At 42.0% G+C, this 17466-nt stretch overlaps 1 protein-coding gene across 3 annotated transcripts in view; it reads left to right on the plus strand.

Annotated features, from left to right (window-relative positions):
* The window catches only part of LOC143293573 (uncharacterized), a 128386-nt gene extending 124183 nt beyond the window's left edge, over positions 1-4203 (plus strand). The window contains exon 4 of one of the 3 annotated variants that reach the window (XM_076604559.1): positions 3868-4203. In XM_076604559.1, the coding sequence (XP_076460674.1) occupies positions 3868-4121 (254 nt within the window). In that variant the 3' untranslated portion in view covers positions 4122-4203. The remainder of the gene's footprint in view (positions 1-3867) is intronic. The other 2 variants (XM_076604556.1, XM_076604557.1) reach the window with 2 other exon arrangements.
* Positions 4204-17466: the final 13263 nt, after the last annotated feature.

A 17466-nucleotide genomic window follows, 5' to 3' on the forward strand; every position in this document is an offset into this window, starting at 1 on the left:
AACCCAACGCGCTTAGTCAGGCCTTGAGGACACAGTAAGTCCTAGTAACGGCAGCACAGATCTACGCAAAAAGAAATGTCAGTTCACTTGAACCAAAATCAAGTTCGTCCATAGAAGACCAGTGTCGCTGAACCGGGCTCAGTCACATGCCTGCAGAATCGGAGCGTGTGGAACGGGATGAGGGACTGAGGGTGAGGACGTTGGAAATATGAGGTGGGGGGAAGGAGTGGAAGTGAGGGAATTTGGAACGGACAGGGCTGAAGGGGAATGACTGTAGAGGCGAATCCTGGAGTTCCGTCGGGGTAGCAGACAGGGGAAACCCACAGGAAAAAGTCAAGGGAACAAATCTGTAACAAGACTCCCATGTCTCTGTAGACAATGCTCTAACTCGTTATGAAAGAGTACCCCTCCCCCTCCCTTTCCTTAAGCAATACACATTACGCAAGTAGGCGAGTAAGTGGATATTGATGCAGTCGCTTCCACACAACTACCAATGACAAAAAGTACAGGAACCGCCCATTATTGTTTCTCATAATTAAGGAGTTAAACCTGCATATAACACGCAAGACACATTTACCCTAAATGACAGTTTGTCGTTATTTATAATGCTAGTTTCGAACTGCAGAAACAAAACTCAATGAGGTAATATTACAAATCATCATACTACATTTCCAACACGACACAAAAATGTTTTGGGGAAATTTAGACACAGTTTTCATTGTAAAGAAGGTATATTTGAAACAATAAATCGAGCCGAATACATGTCAAAATAACACACTTAACAACCTTATCAATTCCCCCCAAAATATCTAGAAATAAAAGAATACTGGATTTAAAAGATTTCCGTTAAAACAATCCCCAAAATACAACCAAATGTCACAAGTTACGACACTAACACCACGAGGACAAACTAACTATACAACTCCCCCCTCACCTGTCACCAGGCAGGAATCAGGCTCACCGCTGGCCCAGGAGAGAACACGAAACACAGATCCACACAGAGGCAGAAGGGGGTCACACCAGAACCGAACCCCACGACTGTCCAAGAGGGCACCCAACAGCTCACTTGCTGGAACGGCGACCCTTCTCCTTCCAAAGCTCGGCACCAAAGGCAAAGCAAAACTCTTCCTTCACAACGACGTTAACTCCGAACTCATCTCAAGAGTTCAGAGCGAGAAGGACTAAGGACATGTCAGACACACATCACAACAGATTCACGTGCATCAGTTCGGGACAGAGCTGAGCACACAAGAGAACGATAGAGCAAAAGGGGGATAGAGGGGAAAGGAGAGGAGGGGAAGAGAGAGGGGAAAGGGAGAGGAGGGGAAGGGAGACGAACACACGAACACACGCACAAATGAATACTACGAGCCGTGACTCTCTCTCTCTCTCTCTCTCTCTCTCTCTCATGTTCACTTACTTTCCCATGCTCACTTGCTCTTTCTGTATTGGTACATACATCACGTGCCTGGCTGTCTGTGTGTCAGGCCCTCTGTGTTCTTGTTTCTGTCTTTCTCTCTCTTTTCCTTTACCACACTCTTGTCTCTGTCTGTTCATCTGTCTTGTTTGTCATTCTGCCTCAGTCTCCTCCGCTTCACTCCTGTCTGTGTCTGCTGTCAGTCTGTTTCTCTGTCCCTGTGCTGTCTGCCTGTTTATGTCTCACTCTCTGGTCAAGATGCTCGTCTGCCAATAGCTGTGTCCCTGCCAGTCTGGGTTTGATTCCTGCTCTCACTCTTTCTTCTTCCTTCCTCTTCTTCTTCTTCTGCGTTCACTCGTATGCACACGAGTGGGCTTTTACGTGTATGACCGTTTTTACCCCGCCATGTAGGCAGCCATACTCCGTTTTCGGGGGTGTGCATGCTGGGTATGTTCTTGTTTCCATAACCCACCGAACGCTGACATGGATTACAGGATCTTTAACATGCGTATTTGATCTTCTGCTTGCATATACACACGAAGGGGGTTCAGGCACTAGCAGGTCTGCACATATGTTGACCTGGGAGATCGTAAAAATCTCCACCCTTTACCCACCAGGCGCCGTCACCGTGATTCGAACCCGGGACCCTCAGATTGACAGTCCAACGCTTTAACCACTCGGCTATTGCGCCCGTCACTCTTTCTTCCAAGTGACTGGAAAGGTAAAACTGGGTGTCCAGTCATTTGGATAAACCAGTGTCCCATGCGCAGCACACACTTAGTGCTCTGAAAAAGAACCCACAGCAACAGAAGGGTTGTCTTCTGGGCAAAATTCTGAAGAAGGAATCCACTCTGATAGATACATACATATGCATGCTCTCAAGGCCTCAGTTAAAGCGTTGAGTTATGCTGCTGGTCAGGCATCTGCCCAGGAGATGTGGTGTAGTATATATGGATTTGTCCAAATGCAGTGATGCCTCCGTGAGGAACTAAAACATATTTTCTCTTTTCTGGTTGCTTGTTTTGCTTTGCTCAGGTGTCTGTCATTCTGTGTGGAAAAACAAACATTATTTTGCAACCCATGTTAACAGTGTTACTGATTATGTTAGTGCATACACTTTGCGTGCTAATTATGCACATACAACAATACAGATAGGTGAATGAACTGGCATTAAAAAAAAAAATTTTTTTTAGTAAACAAGTACGTGAAAATAAAATAGAAATAGTACCAAGGTATTTTAAGTTGTTTTCTAAAGCGAGTGAACAAATAAGTAATCCCCGCTGGCTACTTCTTTTTTTTATCTTTTTTTTTTTTTTTTACCCATTGCAACATACGACACACTGGTTACATTATGACATGTTAAACAATTGTCATGATTCCCATAATGCTGTCGTCTTGATGGCACAATGCTTTTCCTGTTCTCAACATGTTGATGTCATGTTTGTTTTCAAGCAGAAGAGACTTTCGTGTTGCTACACACACACACACACACACACACACACACACACACACACACACACACACACACACACACACACACACACACACACACACACACACACACACACACACACTTTCTCTCTCCCAAAGAGAAAAGACAAATATATGTGTATATACACACTATTTCTGTTTATAAGAAATATCAGTCTGATTAACAATGTTCAGAGAGAGAAAAAAAAGATGCGTGTGTGAGTGCTTATGCATGCATGTGTGTGCTGTGTGTTGAATTCCATGAGAATGAATTGGAAAGGTACAGAGATTTTTTTTAATCAAATAGTGAGAAGAGAGGTGGGATGGAGGAGAAGAATGATTTTACATGTATATAACTAACAAACAGCTTTTCTGATTCATTCAGCCAGTTTCTGCTGGCAAAAGATGACAGTAAGTCTCTCTCTCTCTTTTTTGAATTGCACTAACTTATGTTTTCTAAGGCAGTCCCAGCACTCTCTCTCTCTCTCTCTCTCTCTCTCTCTCTCTCTCTCTCTCTCTCTCTCCCTCTCTAAAAAGAATTCCAACAAAGAAATCATGGGAGACATAAACAAGAAACTGAACATGGCCAATTCTTGGAACTCTCTCTCTTTCCATTCCTCCCTCCTTCCAAGTCATATGTGAACATCAACCCGAAAATGTGGACTTAACCAAAAATGTGTCCGTTGATTTAAAAAAAAAAAAAAAAAAAAAAGTTCTTAAAGTCATTTGCTGCAACAACTTGCCTTCTGATCATACTGAAAGTGCCTAGCATCTTGTTTTGACGTTGTGTGTGAAGTAGTGGTTATCATTTTCAAACTGGAGCATCACAGCTCATTCATGTCATAAAACCAGGCATGTCAATCAACTATCATATATGATAGTTATAGAGATTATGTTGTTGATTATGATGTTGATTCGTGCTTTAGCTTGACAGCATCACTACATTTCATGCAGCATCGTTTGTTTTCTGTGGGTTGCAGAAGCCTTTCTGATGTCACGCATGAGCCAGGTCACAGTGGACAAAAGCAGACGCCATACCAGCAGCAGCACAGAGAGATGGCGCCGCTACATGGACAGAGTGAGAGCCAACCCGGAGCGCATCCGACTCCATCGTCTGCAGAGTCGGGAGAGGAACAGGAAATGGAGGGAGAGAAAGATGATGGAGAGAGCGAGGTGGATGAGTATGCAGGGCGAGATGGAAGGTGGTGGAAACAGTGAGCATCCTAGTGGATGATCAATCAATCAGTTGCTCTGATATGGAGTGGACAAAACTGAGCAAAATGTTGCAAAATTTCTAAAGTTCCATTCAGTTTTTACATTTGGAAGACACTTCGCACAAAAAATGTTCATTCAAGCTAAAAGACACTATGTTATACACACACACACACACACACACACACACACACACATATATATATATATATATATATATATATATATATATATATAATAAATACATATCTAATATGTATATATTTGTTTGGGTTTTTTTGTTGTTGTTGTTTTGTTGTTGTTGTCTTTGTGTGTGTGTGTGTGTGTGTGTGTGTGTGTGTGTGTGTGCCTGTTCTTAGTTTATATTGACATTTTACATTTTATTAATTGTTGTTAGAAAACAGGACTTCACATGAAAGAGTATTTCTGAATCAGAATTTTGTTTTAATTGGTTGATATATTTCTGTAGTGAACAGATAAATCATGCTAAGAATACATTAGTCAAAAGAAAAAATGTAACAAGTGTGCATTATATCTGTTCACGGAATCTCTCAAGCACAACACAGTGGAAAAGAAATGATGTTGGAACTGATACCTAGCTTTAAAAAGGTCCCATCATTTTCACCATGTTACTCCCCCTTCCACTGTGTGATGTCACTATCAGGACTGCAGTTATACAGTGAATTGGATTTCATGAGTGGAAAGCTTGAAGCGGTGACAAGTTTTCATGGTACTTTATTTTACCCTTGACTCGAAGTTGGTGCAGCCGTGGTGATAGCCTTGAGATGGCCTTAGTGGTCAGCGAGGCTCCAAGCACCATAATTTGATTTGATTTGGATTTCATGCCCATAGGTTTGGTGGTGTTCACTCTCTTGGGCTTACTGCATCCGCTGGAAAGTGGAACACAACATTTTTGCATCCTGTTTTGTGTCATTTTCTAATATGTATATCTGTATCTTTTTCTTGTTTCTCATGGGCTCATCTATGAAAATTTTCATTCAATTACAAGTTGACATTTTCGCTTGTTTGTTCATCATAATCATTGATTTATTAAACTGAGAAAAAAAAATTGCATGGTATTGGATGTGTATTTTATTGCCTTGTGCAGCTTGCATTTAGGATATGTAAAAGAACCCGTGACAACAAAAGGGTTGTCCCTGGCAAAAATCTGTAAAAAACAACAACAAAAAACCAAACAACAATGATGAAAAAATAAAAATCCACTTTGTTGGTAAAACATGCACACTTGCTGACAGGGGGAAAAAAAGAAAGAAAAAAAAAAGATTGTGCTGTACTTGTGCTGACACCCTCTACCCACAAGAGCAGCCTCAAATCTCTTGTGACAAAAAGTAGAATACAGTAACTTTACCGTACTGATCACAGCATGGATTTCAGCTTATATATAAAATAATCATGACTTTCTCAAGTGTTTGCACACACACACACACATTGAAATGCACACAAACATCCAGCAAATGCTCATCACTGATGTACATAGTATGCGCGCACACAGCTAGGTGGTGGAAATGTTCCTCATGTAATGTGTGTATGTGTGTGTGTGTGTATGTGTGCCTGCACACTTTGTGTGTGTGTCTGTGTGTGCTTGTGTGTATGGATTTGTGTGCACGTTTTTGGGTTTGGATGTGGTCAAGTTTGCTGAATATGGCCCATCTTTATTAGTTGAATTATTGACCTTTTTTTAATGATTCCATTTTAATTTATTTGATAATAAATGTTGTTTATTTGGTTTCACTATTTTATCTCATTATAGCTAATAATTCTGGGGGGTTTTTCTCTGCATGGGTGGTATATGCACTGGGTCTGTGCACATGTGTGGTCTCTGACTTTTCTTTCTTTTCTTTTTTAAAACAGATACATGTTGGATATTGTATATTAATTCTATGGGTAAGTTCTCATGCTTCACGTTGGCACTGAGTCTGCAACTGCAAGTGGAAAGACCTTAGATTTTAAGATTAAAGAATTTTGCTTAGTGTTGCCAAATGAAACGGTTTGTGTGTAAACATTGTGAGGCCAAATAGGGATATGAACCGATGCAAGTGAGCACTACTATTATACAGGGTGCACATGCATTAGATCTGTACATGTATACTGCATGCTTGATGTGGGTGGCTTGGGGGAAGTAGTGTGTGTGGAAGGCTGTGTGTGTGTGTGTGTGTGTGTGTGTGTGTGTGTGTGATTGTGCATGAATAGGATAGGAATGCTTTCATGCAGTTATTGTTTCAGAACAAAGTGCACAGTTCTCTTATTTGCATTTGTATTTCTTTTTATCACAACAGATTTCTCTGTGAAATTCGGGCTGCTCTCCCCAGGGAGAGCGCGTCGCTAAACTACAGCGCCACCCTTTTTTTGTATTTTTTCCTGCGTGCAGTTTTATTTGTTTTTCCTATCAAAGTCGATTTTTCTACAGAATTTTTGCCGGGAACAACCCTTTTGTTGTTGTGGGTTCTTTTATGTGCGCTAAGTGCATGCTGCACACGGGACCTCGGTTTATCGTCTCATCTGAATGACTAGTGTCCAGACCACCACCCAAGGTCTAGTGAAGGGGGAGAAAATATCTGCGGCTGAGCCGTGATTCAAACCAACGGGCCTAGGCAGACACGTTACCTCTAGGCCATCACTCCACTTTATTGTTCAAGTGCACAGTTCTCTTTTAGCCACCAGCCATGACTGACGTTTCAATCATGATTGATGTTCACCCCTGCGCCACAATGAGGCAGAGAAGTTTGACTTCCACAGAAAACCACTAGCTAAAATGTCATTTTACTGTCACATGAGTAAAGGTGACCCGGAGTCAAGGTCTGTGTCAAATGAATAAAAACCAGACATAAAATTATTCAAAGTAAAACAATGTACCATAGTTTAAAAGACAAGGGCATGCACACACAATCCCATCTGTTAAAGAAGAGTTTAATTTTTTTTAAACTGAGTAAAAATTGACATGAAAAAAAGTACCAACTGACATAAATAAATCAATGTTCAAATTGATATGACAATAAATCAGTTCAATATTGAATATTCAATTTTATGTAAGTGCACAAGGGCATGCATACACAATCCCATCCGTTAATATCCACACTCGCTTGTACACACAGTTTACTAACTCTTTCTATACTAAGGTACGTTATAGCGTACCTCATGTGCACAACGCTTTGTTACTGTGATAGCGTACCGCGAGTTTAAAAATTCGCAGTTCATTGGTTAACGGCTTTGTGCTTAACGAAACGGCACAGCTCTGTTATACAGTCACCCAAAAGTGCACCTGTACTTTTATTGTGGCTGAAAATGCCTTTGTTTGAGAACAATACATGCGAGCTTACAGTCACCCTTCTCACTCACTTGCTCGACAAGATGACGTCTCCGTCAATTTCAGCAAGTACTGTGGCTCAAAGTTGAATGCAAACTGATTCTATTGTGGATATCCACTGTGCAAATGCATTTGCCCATTCTGTTGCTACAATTAGGAAGTGTCTATGGTTACAAAAGACCACACTTATTATATTTCTTTTATATGAGAAAAACTCAACCCTTTTATGTCAGTTGTGAAAAAACACCGATTAAAAAAAATATGTTAAATCAGTTAATGAGTGCTTTGAAGCTTTGCCAAATGTAAGTCCATTCTATTCTTTATTATCACAAATTTTGACAGCTATCCGTAATTGCTTTTTTTTTCTTTTTTTTAAAGATATTTTTCTTGTAAAATAAACAAACGACCAGTACAGAGAATAAAATGAAGGAAGTCAATGGGCAGCATAGAATGAGTTAAACGCACTCAACCCTGCACACATGCACGCACACTCTATTTCCCTGATCTTTGCCACAGATAAGTCTTTTAAACCATTTACTGTTATGTAGTCTTTTAGACATTTTACTGTTTTCCTGACAGTTTCCTGTCAACAGACTGAAAGTCATGGTGACATTACAGCCTGGAGTGAATGTTTGGTCCGGTAGTCATCTTGCGTCCTAGATGTTAATAATTGCCAATTATTCAAAACATTTTCTTCTTAGTCAGTCATACAATTTACTGATTACTGTCTCCAGATTTTAGTCATGCGGGCATCATGATCTAGAATTCAAGTTTGGGTCAAGTAGCAGATTGAGTTGACATCTCAAACACCTGTCCTGTAGTATCAGGTATGAGGTAGTATACATATCTTTATCACAATATCAGTCACTTTATGGCCACCATAGGAAGGTTGTGGTGATCCTGGGTCTGATTGTTGGATCACTATTGATTCATATAATTACTGAGTAATAGACTAATACTAACAGCAATTCATTAATGAAAATCTAAAATTCACATGGTCTGTGAACTGGGGTTTTTTTTGTTTTGTTTTTTTAATAAACTGTCCTTGTACCAAGATGGAAACTAAAACTAGGTTCTGGAAAGTCAGCCGTTCTAGTATTAGACTGAAAATTAAGATCTTTTCCTGGAAAAGTTCTGGCACCACTACCAGGGTGAAAACTAATGGGAGCTTCTGGAAAATGAACTGTGCTAGTACTGGTAGGGTGAAAACTATAAGGTTCTGGAAAATGAAGTGCCCTAGTACAAGGGTGAAAACTAACGAGAGGCCCTGGAAAATGAACTGTCCTAGTACAAGTTGGATGCCTTGATGACACATTGGCTCACTGGCTGCACTCCTGTTACCAGTCGGCTGACACGGATTCCTCCTCGGACACAGTATCGTCCGTCTCCTCTTTGTTGTCCAGGAAACTCTCCTCATCTGGTGCAAGTCTGGCCAAGAGATCTGCTGACCATCCTGAGGCCCTTTGTTCCTCAGTAGATACGGTGACTGCTGGTCAGAGTCTGGAAGTAGAACTGAAAGAGAGGGATGTGGAAATGGACTGTCAGTCCCTTTTCCTCCCTCCTCTTCCTCTGGAACAGAAAGAGAGGGGTGTGGAAACAGACTGTTAAACTGTTCAACTCCCCACTCTCCCTCTGGAACAGAAAGAGAGGGATGTGGAAACAGACTGTTGAACTGTTCAACTCCATCTTCTCCCTCTGGAACAGAAAGAGAGGGATGTGGAAACAGACTGTTGAACTGTTCAACTCCATCTTCTCCCTCTGGAACAGAAAGAGAGGGATGTGGAAACAGACTGTTGAACTGTTCACCTCCCCACTCTCCCTCTGGAACAGAGAGTGAAGTGGAAACGGACTGTCAATCTGTCCAGCTCCCTCCTCTCCCTCTGGAACAGAAGGATATGGATACAGAAACGGACTGTCGAACTGTTCATCTCCCTGCTCTCCCTGCTGGTTGTCCTGGGCAGTGCCCTGGTCCTCAGACTGCACCAAGAGCTCCTCCCTTCTCCCTCCCTCAAACCAGAAACTGGAATCTTCCATTCCGCAGTTGCTCGGGTGGCACTTCTCTTTCTCTTCCATCTACTCCATCTGGAAACGAATCTGCCGGATTTTAAATGCAATTATATCAGACAAAGACATTATGACGAAAGCAGGCTGACGAAGGCTGTTGTTGTTTGTTTTGTTTTTTTGTTTGTTTGTTGTTGTCTTTTTTTTCTTGTTGTTGTTGTTGTTGTTTTTTTATTATTTTTTTTTTTTTTTTTTTTGGTTGTTTTTTTTGCTTGTTTGGTTTTTTTCTGTTCCATTTCATCTATTTGCACCATTTTGTTCTGATATGTACCTGCTATGTCACTAGAGCTTTACAGCTAATGACATTAAACATTTCAGTGTTCAGTATTCAGTGTTCTCTTTCGGCTCCGCCTTCGATTCAGTCGTACTAAGCCAAATACACCTCAACTAGAAAAAAAGCTTAGGTATACCTACCTACTGACCCAGAGTTTGTAACAATCATAGGAACATGCCCAGTCATAGGAACTACATCTTTTCATTCAATAGAAATTTTAAAAGCCTTAAGATACACACACACACACACACACACACACACACACACACACAGTTTCAGTTTCTCAAGAAAGCGTCACTGCGTTCGGACGAATCTTAAAGACCTACGCTTCACCGCATCTGCTTGGCAGATGGCTTGACAACTGAACAGCAAAACCCAACGCGCATGTCAGGCCGCCTTTAGTACATGCATATGTATTTGTGTACCTACCAGAGTGGATTTCTTCTACAAGAATTTTGCGAGAGGACAACACTGACATGAATTCTTTTTAAGTGCGCCAGACAATCTTGGGAGAAAGGGCAAGACCGTGATTCGAACCCAGATCCTCACGGACACTGTACTGGCAGATAAGTGTCTTTACCATTCTGCCACCCTCCTCACTTCTTAGTACACACACACACACACACACACACACAAACGCGTGTGCGCACGTGTTCGCAGGCACGCTCTTTCCCTCCTCTCATTGGTTTATGTTTTTTTTTCTCTTGTCATTGCTTTGTGGGAGGGGGGGGACACACAGAGAAAAAAAACACCCAAACAACCACTATCACACACACTTGCACGCGTTCAGTCACACCGGCACTGGCAATCGGTTTTTGCGAGTGGTTATTAATGGGATGCAGCGACTCTCAGACTCAATTTTCAGCTGATTTCAGCTGTACCAGTAAACACTTAATAAGCAAGCTCTGTGTGATGTGAGTGTATGTTAACGAACGTCGGTGTGGGGCAGGAAGCCTGTACATGCACGCATGTGTGCGTGCGCTTTTCTTGAACACTCTGAAACGTCCATTCCTGTGTTGATGCGAGTTCGAGTGGACGAAAGTATGCGGATGAATGTATCTGAGACACACCCCTTGAAGGTACAGCTTTCTGGAGACTGGAAGATCAGTTACTTGTCCAAACTACTATAGGCAACCCTCCCTGTTCAGATTGTGTATGTTAATATCATCCACTAAGGAATCCGTTTTAGAGCAAGTCGCAATTCATACACAGAAGTAGCATACAACATGGATTGGAGTGGTTGTAGGATGCTTGTGAATAAGAAATTCTGGAAATTGATTTGTTTATTTATATTTCCGCAATATCTGTTCAAACCACCTCTTCTAGAGCGGCCTTGGCCTATATTGAAAATGACATCTCTCTCTGTCTCTGTCTGTCTGTCTGTCTGTCTGTCTGTCTGTCTGTCTGTCTCTCTCTCTCTCTCTCTCTCTCTCTTGTTCGATCAGCATGTGATATAATGTACGAAGTGAAGCAACAATACAATACAAATTCAGAAATTTCATGAGGCGGTAATATATTACATTTTTTTTAAGTAACCACTTTCATCCCAGCGTTTCAATAAGAAAATCGTTTCATTTTACTGGAGGGGATGGTGGTCGCGTTGTTTCTGCAGTTTTCCACAGACCTTAGCGTCGATTAAGAGGCATCCGGTCTTTTCTTTGCAATCTTCAGTAACAGTATTGGTAATGGCTCTTCCTTTGTCAGCAGGGATGGCGCCGGTCAGTTGTGTTAAAGTCTCAGTTGACAGTTTGTTTTTGATTCAATTTGAAACAGGTTGTCAGAGAAGAGAGTGGGAAAGTGGAAATACGTGTTCGAACTTCGATGATCTGAAAGTAAGAAGGGCGGCATTGTTCTGTCAGTCAAGATGTTTTGGAATGACAGGTAGAACGCAGAATGGAGCTGAGTGGAGGAAGAGCACTGATTCGATTGAAAACAGAACCGTACGGTAGGATGGAGAAGGCATGAGGTAAAAACGAAGCGGGGCGACTACAGATCGAGGGGCGTTATTGTTTTTATTCATTATTTGTTTATTTATCAAAAAATAACAATAATAATAATTGTAACTTAATAGGAACAGGAGAAAGAGCGAGCGTGCGGGTCACTGGAGCGAAATAAATCTGCGACAGGTATAACTGGACTTTGCGAAAACCACAGCTGGTCCGACTCTCCCACAGACGTAAGAATTAGCGGTCTTTCACACCATGGTCTCTCTTCAATCACTCGTGCAAACAAACAGTCACCACGACTGATGGCACAAACGTGGTTTCATTCCCGTACGTTCCCCATTAGCGTCATGCTCGGTGCAGTCTTGCTGGCCGTCGTTGGGCCCAGTCTGGTGTCATCCCACCAGACAGAGGGGTCCACTCATTTCCGTGCTGTCTCCGTTTCCTCTCTGCTTGTGACCGATACCTTCCCTTCCCGGTCACGTCTGGAGTGTGTCCGGCAGTGTGAGGCTTCTTCCACGTGTTCGGGCCTTTGCTACAGCTCTTCGGCGTCTGTGTGCTACCTGTCTGAAACAGCCTCCCTCTCTGCACCTGTCAGTTTGGACGGCGAAGGTGACGCATCCCTCACCTGCTACTTTTCAGGTGAGCTTTCTTTCCCCGCGGTCCGATTATAACGATGTTGATGATGTATAATATAATGGTGTGTCGTATCGTGTCGTGTCGTGGTGCAGTGCCGTGTTGTGCTGTGTGGTGCCATGTGTCGTGGTGCGTTTTGTTATGCTGTGTTGTTTTGTCCTTTATAATGCTATGCTATGCTGTACTGTGTTACAACGGGCCTTCTATGGTCTTTGTAGCATATGATTTTTTTTTATTTACCTCGCCAAGGCAGACTGTATTATGTATGCGTTTTCTAAGGAAGATCGTAGTCTTCCAGTTTCATCTAATTGTTTGTAGCAATATTAATTCTGCATTTGTTCATTTTTAGGATGACGAGCAAACAATCAAACAAACAAAAAATGGTCAAGTTACTGTCAGTTCAAAGAGTTTCCAGGAGTTTTCGTTTGTTTCTTTGTTTCAACTTCTACAAAGTAGTATTTTTCTTTTCAACTTTCAGATTCAAGGATTTAACACCGTTACAAAGATATAACATTATGATTCATCAGATTGAACATGTTTCACTTTTTTTTTTTTTTTTTTTTTTTTTTGTTCAACACAGCTGGAACCATTCCTTTTCTCCTTTTTTTGTGAATATTCCATTGGTTACTTTTTGTTTATCTATTTGATCTATTTATTTGTTGAGGATATGTTCTTTTTCACATCAGTTCTATTAGTTTGTGCGTTTGGCAACAATTCCAACTGCTATTATTTATAACGATTAACAAACAGTAAAGCTCTGTTTCTTTGTCTGTTTATCTGTCTCAGTGTCGGTCAATCCGTTTGTCTGTATTTCTGTCTCTCTGATCGTTCGGTTGTTTGGTTGGTTGTATGGTTGTATGTTTGAGAAGGAAGGTGGCAGAAACGTTCAGCTTGCCAATACAGAGAGTCCGTGAGGGTGTGGGTTCAAATCCCGCTCTCACCCTTTCTCCCAAGTTTGACTGGAAAATCAAACTGAGCGTCTATTCTTTCGGATGAGACGATAAACCGAGGTCCCGTGTGCAGCACGAACTTGACGCAGTGAAAAAGAACCCACGGCAACGAGAGTGTTGTCCTCTGGCAAAATCATGTAAAAAGAAATCCACTCTGACAGGTACACAAATATAAAAGCATGCACTGACAAGCGCGTTGGGTTGTGCTGCTGTCAGGCATCTGCCTAGCAGATTTAGTATAGCGTATATGGATTTGTCGGTACGCAGTGAGGCCTCCTTGAGAAACTGAAACTGTATGGTTGTTTTGATCGCCAGCATAGTGTGTTTTGTTTGTTGCTTTGGTCGTTCATTTAGTTTGGAACAGGTGACTGTTTTATTCCAACATATCCTCCTGTTCCCCATTTTACTTAGATCCATCTCTCTCTCTCTCTCTCTCTCTCTCTCTCTCTCTCTCTCTCTCTCTCTCTCTCTCTCTCTCACCCATGTCTCTTTCATCAGTGTTAACCTTGCTGATGACAAATCAAAATAACGACATAATGAAGAATTTATCCATATATTTATATAAAGCCTTCAAGAGGCGCGCTAGTGCAGTTAAAGAATGTGAGAAATGCATCGATTATGGCACTGATTTATCTGAAGTTGTCAACTCATTTTTGCTTGTACTTACTTTGTTCTTTTGTTCGATATGAATGTCGTATTTGTATTTGGATCCTCTTCAGAAGGGGCTGTGGCTTAAACTTAATAAAGAATTTCGTTTCGTTTCGATTCGTTTCTCTCCCCCACACCCTTCTCTCTCTCTCTCTCTCTCTCTCTCTCTCTCTCTCTCTCTCTCTCTCTCCCCTTCATATTTTTTCTCTCTTTATTTTTTCTTGTGCTTCTCTTACTTAATTTTGTACCCAAAGGCCGGGTGGGGAAAAACTTTCTTGTCGATGTGCTTATCTCAATACCCCGGAAAAGTAATTTTTCGTTCGTTCGTTCGTTCGTTCGTTGTCTCTTTGTATATGAAAGAAGAACAAAGAGAAATAAATGGCGAACTGATTGGCTAATTGATTGAATGATTGCTTGCTTGATTGAATAAATGTACGTGCGAATGAATAGTTTGTTGGTCGGTTGATAAGATTAAAGGAAAAACGTAATTGTAGTATCGACTGCTTGATTGATGAAAAGCAATTAGTTGATTGTTTTGATTGGACAGAATCATCGACTAAACTGATTGATTGATTGTTTACTGACTGACAGACTAACTGGTTGGTTGATTGATTGATTGACCGATTGATCTCCAGTCCCTCACATATTCCACGTGTCTAAATGACCTTGGCAGTGAGCAGACAATAAACGAATAAGAAGAATGACTGATATGGGGCGCAGGCCACTGCCCGGCTGACCAAGGGTACGCGGTGTACGCCAGCCGTTGTGTCCACATGCACAGCGATCGACAGAAGTACGTGACAGCCACGAGCACGTGCAGCACGAAAGGGGGTCACGTGTATCACTTCAAGTCGAAGGAATGGGACTCGCCCGCCCTGAAGGAACTGTACAAAGTTGTTGGTAACTATTCCTGTTCATTTTTATATGATATAGACATAGACATCCACCTCCGCCCCCCCCCCCCCCCCCCCCCTCCCAACCCCGCTCCCCGCTTTGATCTCTTTTCAAGTCTCTGCGTTTGTCAGTTTGATGTTGGGCACAATAGCCGAGTGGTTAAAGCGTTGTACGTTCAATCTGAGGGACCCGGGTTCGAATCTCGGCAAAGGCGCCTAGTGGGTAAAGATTGGAAAATTTTCCGATCTCCCAGGTCAACATACCTGCAGACTTGCTTGTGCCTGAAACCCCCTCGTGTGTATACACAAGCAGAAAATCAAATACGCACGTTAAAGATCCTGTAATCCATGTCAGCGTTCGGTGGGTTGTGGAAACAAGAATGTAATCAACATGTACACCCCCGAAACGGGAGGGGTGAAAACGGTCATACACGTAAAAGCCCACTCGTGTACATACGAGTGATTGTGGGAGTTGCAGCCCACGAACGACGACGAAGAAGAAGTCAGTTCGATGTAGCAGTCCGGAGTAATGAATGAACCTTTTATTTAGTTTGCTTCATAAAACAAAAAAACAACAACAAAAACAACAACAAAACAAAAGCAACACACACACACACACACACACACACACACACAGGATGGGATGGCAGCTACGTCTCATTAATACTCATTCTGACAAGAAAACCCACAACAGCTTAAGATCTGTGTTTCCGTTTTCCCAGATTCAAAAACTCCTTTGTCAGTCGGCTGCCGCTCTTTCTCTTGGAATGAGCTCCCTCTTTCGCTTCGTCAAATCTCTGCGCTCAGCTCTTTCAAGTCTGGCCTTACAACCTATGTATACCGCTTTCTGAAATACCCCCAAACCCCCCCCACCCCCACCCCACCCCACCCACCCTACACTAACACACACACACTCCTGTCCTCTCCCTCATCCCGGTCTATAGTTTCTTTAGCTGTTGTCTACATAAAGTTAATTTTCCATTCCTCAGAATCAGAGGTATGCATCGTGTGAATGATAAGTGTGTAAGTCTGTCTCTGCACAAGATTCAGCGCGCTATCATCATCATTATCACGGGCGCAATAGCCGAATGGTTCAAGCGTTGATCTTTCAGTCTGAGGGTCCCGGGTTCGAATCTCGGTAACGACGCCAGGTGAGTAAAGGGTGGAGATTTTTCCGATCTTCCATGTCAACATATGTGCAGGACTGCCAACGCCCCCTTCGAGTGTATACGCATGCAGAAGATCAAACACGAACGTTAAAGATCATGTAATCCATGTCAGGAATCGGTCGGTTGAGAAACGAGAACATCCCCAGCATGCACACCCTCGAAAACGGAGTATGGCTGCCTACATGGCGGGGTAAACAAAACGGTCATACACGTAAAATGTTACATGTCTGTCTGTTTGAGTATGTGTGCGTGCCTGAAATCTGATTGAATGACACAGGAAACGAAACGATGAGCACCCAATGGCAGCCGTCTGTCGGCTCTGACCGTAAAACTTTATATTAACAACAACTTTTTTAAAGTATAATTATGTTTATCTGTTCGATGTGGTCAGGGGGAAGTGGAGGCATCTGGGTGGGAGCAGACCAGCTGGAATCAGCAGGCAAGTTCCGGTGGCGTGCTGATGGGACCTCCCTCTCTGCAGAAGACCCCGTGTGGTATGTGGGTCAGCCCGACTTGAGCGGGGGGCGGGACTGTGCCGCCTTGCTCAGCAGTGCTGTGCTCGTCGCTTACCCCTGCATCTCTCAACTGGATGTCATATGTCAGATTGATGTGTAGAGCAGAAACTCTTAAAAAAAAAAAAATTAAAAAACAAAAAAAAAAGGAAGTCTTTTTATGTCTTTCATTTTCGCTTTTTTGTTTGTTTGTTTGCTGCTGTTTTGGGGGTTGTTGTTATTGTTGTTGTTTTCTGTGTATCCTTTTGTTTGCTGATGTTTTGGGGGTTGTTGTTGTTGTTTTTTCTGTGTATTCTTTTGTTTGCTGATGTTTTGGGGTTGTTGGTTGTTTTTTTCTCTGTGTGTTTTTGTTTGCTGATGTTTTGGGATTGTTGGGTTGTTGTTTTTTCTGAGTGTTTTTTTGTTTGCTGATATTTTGGGGTTGTTGGTTGTTGTTTTTCTGTGTGTGTTTTTGTTTGCCAGTGTTTTGGGGTTGTTGGGGTTTTTTGTGTTTTTTTGTTTGCTGCTGTTTTGGGGTTGTTGGGTTGTTGTTTTTTTGTTTTTTGGTTTGCTGATGTTTTGGGGTTGTTGGGTTTTTTTGTGTTTTTTGGTTTGCTGATGTTTTGGAGTTGTTGGGGTTTTTTCTGTGTGTTTGTGTTTTTTGTTTGTTTCTTTGCTGATGTTTTGGGGTTGTTGGGGTTTTTTCTGCGTATTTGTTTGTTTGCTGGTGTTTTGGGGTTGTTGTTTTCTGTGGGGTTTTTTGTGTTTGTTGTTGTTGTTGTTGTTGTTGTTTTGTTTGTTTGTTTTTCTTTTCTTTTTTTCTCTACTTCTTTTTTCTGTTTTTTTTTACAGTATTGTGAACATTATAGGGATTTACCAGTGTGCTGGATATCATACGCTGGCTAGGGTAAAGGTCAAATCGCCTTTTACGGCCATCGGGGAAGTGAGTTCAGTTCACTTCATTTACCCAAGGAGGC

Source organism: Babylonia areolata, chromosome 19 (assembly GCF_041734735.1).
Source record: "Babylonia areolata isolate BAREFJ2019XMU chromosome 19, ASM4173473v1, whole genome shotgun sequence".
NCBI classification, from domain to species: domain Eukaryota; kingdom Metazoa; phylum Mollusca; class Gastropoda; order Neogastropoda; family Buccinidae; genus Babylonia; species Babylonia areolata.